Genomic DNA, 8684 nt, shown 5'->3' on the forward strand with positions numbered 1-8684 from the left:
CAGGACAGGCAGGCACTTCCTATTGTAAAACAGCTCTACGGTGTAAGATATTTTGAAGCCACTTTAAAATAGGATGTGTTCTGATAAAGTGGGAGACATTTTGCATCTCTGTGAAATCAATGAACTTCTTTCCAAATAACAGCCCGTCATATAGTATGATATGCGATTTTGGGAGAAAATGTTTGCGATATATATTTCTGCAAACAATTAAAATTAGTTGTTGATATAGCAGGATCCATGATACACCCGGTGGTTTAAAAGCCAAATACCAGCAATAATATACTCTTATGTATGAGTACATACGAATTAATACACCAACTAAACTATGATGATGGGCTGGGTACGCCGGACGTGATGTCAGTGTCGGAAACGCTGTTAGAGGGGAGTAATGCACGTGTCGAAGGGAGCTATTGAAAGAATATGACCGCTGAGTTCTGGCTGATAGATAAGCTTTTATACCGACATTATCTGTTTCGTTTCCAACCGTTAACAATCAAGACAACGGTAATCTTCTCGGCTGCTCAGAAGTGCGCGGAGCAGGACAACGGTTGGACAGTTAACTGAGTGAGAAGCAGAGCAATTAACGAGGCGAAGGAAGACAGTTCTCGGTCTCTGTTCCCGGGCCTGTGTGTGTGTGTGTGTGTGTGTGTGTGTGTGTTTGTGTAGTCGCTCGTTGCCTTAGTAGCTTGTTAAGTTTATTTCTTATTAAAGACTGAAGGACTGGCGAGGGTTATTTGAACGTCATGGCGGACTACCTGATCAGTGGGCAGACCGGTTACGTCCCTGATGACGGGCTGTCGGGACAGCAGCTGTTCAATGGAGGAGACGGGCTGACATACAAGTAAAGGCTCCCATCATTATTCCCACTCCTCTGCCCCGGGCTAACCAAGCTAAGCACGGCAACACACTTAACGAACTCAAGTTTTGTAATTTAGCTTTGTGTGCTAACAGTAGCCCCCTGCGTTAGACGTGTTTTCGCTGTTGTAACGTTAACTTACTGATGTAGTTAGCTAGAATGTTTCTTAATTGGCCAACAACTCGATTTTGTGTTGCCAAAGTCAGACTGAGCTAACTAACGTTATACATTGATTGTCATAAAGTCCAATTGGGGTAGTGTTGGCAAAATAACAGATTGTCAATATTAGATGAATGAATGACAATATACTTGTTAGAAGTCAAAAGCCAACTGGCATTCGAGCCTGGGTCCATCTTTTTGGACAGCCAGTGGCAGTTTAATTACTAATTAATCGAACAATTATTTATTTAATGAAACATTTAGCTTCTACCCTTTTAAATGGATATAGCCTAGTCCCTAGAATGAGTCAAGCTCCAAAAATACACTTGATCCTACATTTCCAATAATGCAACCAATTACATTTTTCATTGTGCCATCATCAAGGTTATTTTTTTTCAAACTTTAGAGAGCTCTTCCAGATCGGCAGAAGATATTATACAACTGTTTTCATAGGCTGACTAATACTCCTTGTGGCAAGTAAGCTGAACTTCATGTTTAAAATTGGAGTGTCCCTTTTTATATGTCCAAAGTAATCACACATTTACATGAGAAGTAACCAGAGCCCAAAGTTGTCTTACATTTAAAGTTCTTAATAAATATTAACACATGCAGTCTATGGTTTAACATGAAACAATAATATAAGAAAACACAAGTTGCATGGTTAATCCGCTCTCTAGTTTGATTACATGGACAAAGTTCGTACAACTAGTGCCCCTGTGTTTATATTAACTGGAAGGTCACAGTTGGTAGCAGAACACACAAATGTGTTTGTATTTTGGCAGTCAGTGACGTTTTATGACTGCTTTGAACTTTGAACTGCAGTTAAAAGTTAATTGTTTTGACCTTACACATTGCCAGCCAGATTGCTGGTAAGTAAAGTACCTGATTTAAGAAGTGAAAACGCTTGTGTAGTCTGAATTACAGGCTCTTGGAAATGAGAGGTGGGACACATTCCTTCTGTACACACACTGGTCCCAAATTTAGGTCCTGGTTTACAGCCCTGAGTTGGCCCCAGCTATATTTAGAGCATCTGCTTGTTAATCCTCTATACAGCAAAGCACAGATAGCAGTGCCATGTACTGACTTGATGTTTACACCTTTTCAAGTCCAGAATCCCAGATTATATCTTTGGTCATGAATACATTTCTATATCTACCAGTTCTACAAAGTGATGTCTTTTAAAATTGCCAAAATGCCAAATCTTCTCTGGGTTCAGCTTATTAAATTTGAGGATTTGCTATTTTACTCTGTTTTGTATCATTGTAAATTGAATATCTTTTGGATTAAGGACTGTTGTTTGAACAAGACAAGCAGTTTGAAAACGACACCTTGGGTTCTGGGAGATTGTGATGGACATTTTTCACTGTTTTCTGAGATTTTATAGACTAAGCGATTTCATCGATTTAATAAGAAAAAATAGAGATTTATCGATAATTAAAATAATCGTTACTTGTAAACTAGTCTCTCATCATGCAGCAATATATTGATATATTATCAGCCCTTCAACACGATGGCTGAAAATTTGCATACTTCCAAAAAGTACTCAAAAGAATTAAAATTATATGAAATGGAGAAAAGCAGGTTACTTTCTAAGTTAATTGGCTGAGGCGAGTTCAAAGCTGTTAGAGTGGACAGTTCTTGTAAGGACTAAAACATTTTGCTGGCCTAACCTCGTCTTTCCTCTTTCAGCGACTTCTTGATTCTGCCAGGTTACATCGATTTCACAGCAGACCAAGTGGTGAGTCATAATGAGGGACAAATATTTACCAACACATAAATCTGATTACGCTGCTGTTGTGGTATTAAACTAATCTGAGTCTGGAAGAGTGAGGATTATTAGTTTTGTGCCTCCATCACAAATATTTCCTGAATTAGGCTCACAATGCCTCTATAAGCCAGAGCAGTAAATTATGGCTTCCCAGACTGTATAATTTATCCTGTTATTTTCATTTTAAAGCAAGTCTATGTAACTTTTGCAGAAGCTGTTTTGAAATATTCTCCTGATGTCTTTTGTCCAGGACCTGACCTCAGCGCTCACAAAACAAATCACCATGAAAACTCCCCTCGTCTCCTCTCCCATGGACACTGTCACAGAGGCCAACATGGCCATCGCTATGGCAGTAAGTATGACGCAAAAATATATGGTTTCCTTGGATTATTAGACTGTTTTATTGTTCCTGATAACATACAAGCACACTATGATGCTCACTCACACACACTGATGTATTGTCTCCTCCCAGCTAACGGGCGGCATCGGTTTCATCCACCACAACTGCACTCCAGAGTTCCAGGCCAATGAAGTTCGCAAAGTCAAGGTGGTGATGATGACTATCTGTATGGTTTTATTTTCTCTTTACACTCCTTCATCCCTTCTTTAATTTTGTTCATCTCCTCATCTTTTTCTCTTCTTTTATCTTATCTATTTTTCCTGTATGTCATCTTTGTTTTGTCAGTGTCCTGAGTCTTTCATATGATTTATATTTTCCTTTTTTCTCCATTTTTTTGTCTTTTCTTTCATCTCACATCAGCTTCTCTGTCTTTGTTCTTCTCTATTTTTATTTGCTGCTGTCAGTTTGATAGATGTAGAAGGATGTTTTTTTCCCTGCATCCCTTGCTCCTCTGCTCTACAGGGTAGGCAGTGAAAAGCTCACATATTCTTTATCCAACCCTCCCTTATTGAATCCCTTGCACTCTTTTCCCTGCTGTTACTCTCCCTTTCTTGTCCCTATCGCTCTTTCTTTCTTTCCCATACTGGCTCTGGTTCCACTTTCCATTTATATTTCTTTCTGTTCTACACCACTGCTCCTTCTTCTGCCCCTCTTTATTCTTCCTCACCCCTCCCTTTCCTCACTTCTTTCCTTCCTTACCTCCTCCAGCGTTATGAGCAGGGCTTCATCACGGACCCTGTGGTGATGAGCCCCAACAAGTGCGTACGGGACGTCTTCAAGGCCAAGGCTCGCCACGGCTTCTGCGGAATCCCCATCACAGACAACGGCAAAATGGGCGGCAAGCTGGTGGGCATCATCTCTTCCAGAGACATCGACTTCCTGAAGGAGGAGGACCATGACCTGCCACTGAGCGAGGTGGGTGGACTTAAGACATATGCCATAAGTGACTAAAAGTATGAAGATATAGTGGAGTGATGGCGTCCTCAATAGAGAATGACGTCACACTCTCTGTATGTGTGTTGTCATCCGAGCTTCTCTGTTTGTTTTGGTAGCCAGTCCGGCCGCATTTGCATCTTAGTGCATGTGAGTCCCTCCCTGTGAAACTGTTGGCTTTGAGGAGAGTGATATAACAGCTGTTTCTTTTCTAATCTAACACGGTGAATAAAGGATTTATTTCAACCAAACCAGACTTGGTGATTGTTGGAACAGTGTAAAGACAAACACTGACGGCTTTGGTGAGTTTTATTTTGTTTCTGTCCAGTTTGAAAACAGCTTTTTTTTTTTTTTATGATTTGCAAGGCAGATAGTAGTGCGCATGTGCTAACATACATGCTGCCTGTTGCCGTTAAAGAGTTTCCCCTCGGGGATCAATAAAGTATTTCTGATTCTGATAGAATTACTGTTTTTTTCAGTGGAGTCTGTTGGGCTGTAGTGCCCATTTATTTTGGTCTGCGATGCTGGTGCTCTAGTCTGACATTTAGTGGCAGTGAATGTTGCATACAGCTCCTCTAAGGCTGAATGCAAAAGGTTTTAGAATTGATGAATCGAGATTTTATGATACATATTGGTATTCAGTAGCTAAGAATTTAAGTCAGATCCATACTGATTTTTTGAGACTGATAGAGATATTTTAGAGTTGTGTAATAAGCATTATATTAAAGATCCAATATCGATTCATAAAATCAGAGTTCAATCTTTGTGTCAATAGGCTATAGCGTTTTTTTATCCTGGCAGAGAAGCACTGGCACTGCGCTGGAGTGAAGCGCTTGTGCGGTGAGAGAGAAAAATACGGAGCTCCTAAAGGTCATGGCGAGAACTTTTTTGAAGACTACTTTTGCATTCCCTCACAATATCTCGTAATCTATCTTTTTTGTTTGTTTGTTTTTAACACAGAAATAACACCACAACATTTAGAAATGCAATACTTGAACTGTATATGATTAAGGGACATTATTTCAATCTTTATATGTCAAGTTTTTTTTCTTAATATCTATGTATTTATTTATAATATAATGTTGGGGAAATACTGGGGTGTCTGAGTGGAAATATCAGCATTGATATAAAGGGTAAATTCTTTAAAGATTTTTAATTATGCACCAGGTTAGAGGGTTCCTTGTACAATTTACAGCATTAGTTCTTCGCGAATCTCTTTCATATCCAAGCAAAAGTGGTATTGTTACTGAAATGTCCCTAACCGAATCAATATCGAATTGGGACCTGGTGAATCGGATCAGATATTGGGTGATGATTTTAGCCAGGCTCAAAGTTGATTAGAGCAATTAATTAGAGCTGCAAAGAATAATGGAGTGTCGAAAATTTGCCTATAAACTATTTTGGTAATTGATTAATCTTTTGTCATTTTTTTCAAGCAGAAATGCCAAACCAATTCCCTGGTTTCAACTTCTCAAATGTGAGGATTTAATGCATTTTTGTCATATATAGTAGTAAACTGAATATCTCTAAGCTATCACCTTGGGCTGTGAGAAATAACGGGCATTTTTCACTACTTTCGGACATTTTATAGACCAAACAGTTAATCGATCAGAGACAGTAATCGGTAGATTAATCAATAATGAAAATAATTGTTAGTTGCAGCCCTAGTTCTGTTCAGTTTGTGTTTACATCTTGTTTTTACGTGTGTCAGAGGGAAAAGACAAAGTGTTATATATCAGAGATCTAATTAGTTGCTATCACACAAGTTTGGGGTTTACATAGATACTAGTACAAAGCCTAAATTCCTGGGTATTTTTTTTTCTTTGACAGGAATTTGGGCTTTGTACTAGTAGATTATTATTATTATTATTATTATTATTTATTTATTTATTTATTTATTTATTTATTTTTAATTTCTATAGATTATCTGTATTTCAATGTTAAAGTAGTCACATCTAGTATTCTGTGTGTGTCACGGTCTTGACAGGTGATGACAAAGCGAGAGGATCTAGTGGTCGCACCTGCTGGAGTGATGCTGAAAGAAGCCAATGAAATCCTTCAGAGGAGTAAGAAAGGTGAGGAGGATTTTAAATTTATTAAGAATTATTCATGACTCGCATGATTTTTAGGAAGCCCAAGTATCATTTCAGTTAAAAACATGACATAAAACGGATTATTAATTCTGATTAGCTGCAGGGTGTCCATTAATTCCTGATAATGGACACCTACTACGTAGGTCCAGTGAAACTGTCTATTCACCATTCTAAATTAATGCGCTGGCAACATAGTACCAGCCTGTATCTAAAATGAGTAACCATAGCAACAGAGACGCAGTCAAAGCCTCTGTTTACAATTTATTGCAACTCGTTAACAAGCTAACATCTAATTACAACAATGAGTGACTTCAACATGTCTTTTAACCTATTTGAAGAATATGACAACTTGATTACTGGGATGCAGCTGAAGAAAGAAATTGAAAAGAAAAGGGAGAAACGGCACAAGGAATTAAATCAAATAGAAGAAAAAGAGAGTCTGGTTCTGCCTGAGGTTTCTGCCTCTTAAAGGAAGTTTTTCCTTGCTACTGTCGCCAAGTGCTTGCTCATGGTGGGATTTGTTGGGTCTCTGTAAATAATATTATAAAGAGTACGGTCTAGCTCTGCTCAATGGGAAAAATGCAATGAGATAATGATGAATTGGTGCTATATAAATTACATTTTATTAATTAGCAGAGGTTTACTGTGTCAGAATAAATATTTTAGTTGGATATTAGTTACTCAGGAGTATCTAAAGTTACCGCTTTTATGCGCGGTCAGTCATTTCTTTGTTAGAGCAGTTCCACTAAAATGTTTTATTGCACATAATGTGTAATCTCAGTTTAAACCGTAAAAATTGGTATGAAGTCTTAGACACGTAGGATCAATGAATAATTATCTCTATCACTCATGATGTGATTGGTCGCAATGATAGAACATCATTCCTATAATATTGGAGATTATATGTTAATATTTCTGAGTGAGCAGGATCGTGGTGCAGCTGCAGAATGTAGTTTGAAAGTAAGTTGGTGTTTTGTTTTTTTTTGTTTTTTTTTTTTTTTTTTTTTTTTTAAATAGGCTGCATATAGTCTGAAGGTGTCTTAACAGCATTTCAGTGACTGTATTTAAATTTACTACATTTGTTGAAGTAGCTGAAATAAAGCCACTGAATGCTGTTGAGCCAAAATCCAAATAGATGTCTACAATTTAAAATCTACTGTATTTTAACCTTGTTGCCTTTTCAAGTGCAAACCACCAAACACATTATTACTGGATCAGATTGTGAGCTTACAATTTTTAAATCTTCAACTATAATTTTCATCTTCAGTTGCTGGCCCCTATGTTTTGTCAGATTAAAGCTGAGCAAATATGTTTAAAATATAATGTAGGCTACAGCCTAATACAGTCAGTTTCCACCACTTCATCATCCATTAAGGAAATGTAAGTCTGGTAAATGATGAATTAATGGACAACACTGAATAAAACTTTGTGTTAACTTATTGACACTTTTCCCCGTTCTGACTCAGGTTTTTTTTATTTATTTTTTTAAGATAAATGTGCACAGTCCGTATATACATGCATTAATATCTCTACATTCACTGAACTAAAATGGAGGCTCTGCCTTTTATTTACCTGTTGCCATGGTGAATCATAGTATTGGAGCTCCATTGATGATGGCTTCTTATAGACCTCATGCACACGCTTAACTCAGAGTGAATATACTCAGTTGATTGAACTAACTCAGATCAGCTGTTCTGGAACTGAAAACTCAATTTCCCATCTCAGAGTTCATCAACTCAGGGTTAGGCTCAGAGTTTGTTGAATCTGCTTTCTGGAATAGACTCCTGGGAAACTGAGTTATGGATTGTGAAAAACTTGAGATTTTGATTGCAAAACGCATGAAAATATAAATGGCCTTCTTTTTTTGGTATAAGCAAGATAATGCCAGACGAGGTGTCCATTATCACGAATTAATGGACAACGGGGAGGCCAGAACCGTCCGACGCGCTGCACACCTTGTTGGGCATTATGCCTTACTTAACCTAAATCCAGGTTCAAATGTCTGTACATGTTTAACCTCTCGCCTCTCCTGCTGCAGGTAAATTGCCCATTGTGAATGAAGAGGGCTCCCTGGTGTCCATCATCGCCCGCACAGACCTGAAGAAAAACAGAGACTTTCCTCTGGCCTCCAAAGACTCCCGCAAACAGCTACTCTGTGGTGCTGCCATCGGCACCCACAACGATGACAAGTACCGACTGGACCTGCTGGTGCAGAGTGGTGTGGATGTGATTGTACTGGTAAGGAGGAGGTTTAGTACAGGTTTTAAAGGTGGAGACTCTTGTTTACCACGGAGACCAGGGGAATTAAGTCTGTCTGATTTAGGGGATTGGGCTAAAACTGGCTTGCACTATAGACTAAGTGCTGCAGATTAGGGAGGGTTGCTTTTGTTTCCAAACAAATATAGAAACTGGTTTTAACTGGTTTCAGCTTTATTACTGAGGAGTCAGTACTGGAACTGCTGGTGGAGAACAGAC

At 38.4% G+C, this 8684-nt stretch overlaps 1 protein-coding gene across 2 annotated transcripts in view; it reads left to right on the top strand.

Annotated features, from left to right (window-relative positions):
• The first annotated feature begins 348 nt into the window (after nucleotides 1-348).
• The window catches only part of impdh2 (IMP (inosine 5'-monophosphate) dehydrogenase 2), a 21202-nt gene continuing 12866 nt past the window's right edge, over nucleotides 349-8684 (top strand). Inside the window, exons 1-7 of one of the 2 annotated variants that reach the window (XM_044212386.1) lie at nucleotides 349-841; nucleotides 2705-2753; nucleotides 3034-3135; nucleotides 3256-3330; nucleotides 3892-4098; nucleotides 6104-6191; nucleotides 8248-8447. In XM_044212386.1, the coding sequence (XP_044068321.1) occupies nucleotides 744-841; nucleotides 2705-2753; nucleotides 3034-3135; nucleotides 3256-3330; nucleotides 3892-4098; nucleotides 6104-6191; nucleotides 8248-8447 (819 nt within the window). In that variant the 5' untranslated portion in view covers nucleotides 349-743. The remainder of the gene's footprint in view (nucleotides 842-2704; nucleotides 2754-3033; nucleotides 3136-3255; nucleotides 3331-3891; nucleotides 4099-6103; nucleotides 6192-8247; nucleotides 8448-8684) is intronic. The other variant, XM_044212387.1, reaches the window with a different exon arrangement.

Source organism: Siniperca chuatsi, linkage group LG10, assembly GCF_020085105.1.
Source record: "Siniperca chuatsi isolate FFG_IHB_CAS linkage group LG10, ASM2008510v1, whole genome shotgun sequence".
NCBI lineage: Eukaryota > Metazoa > Chordata > Actinopteri > Centrarchiformes > Sinipercidae > Siniperca > Siniperca chuatsi.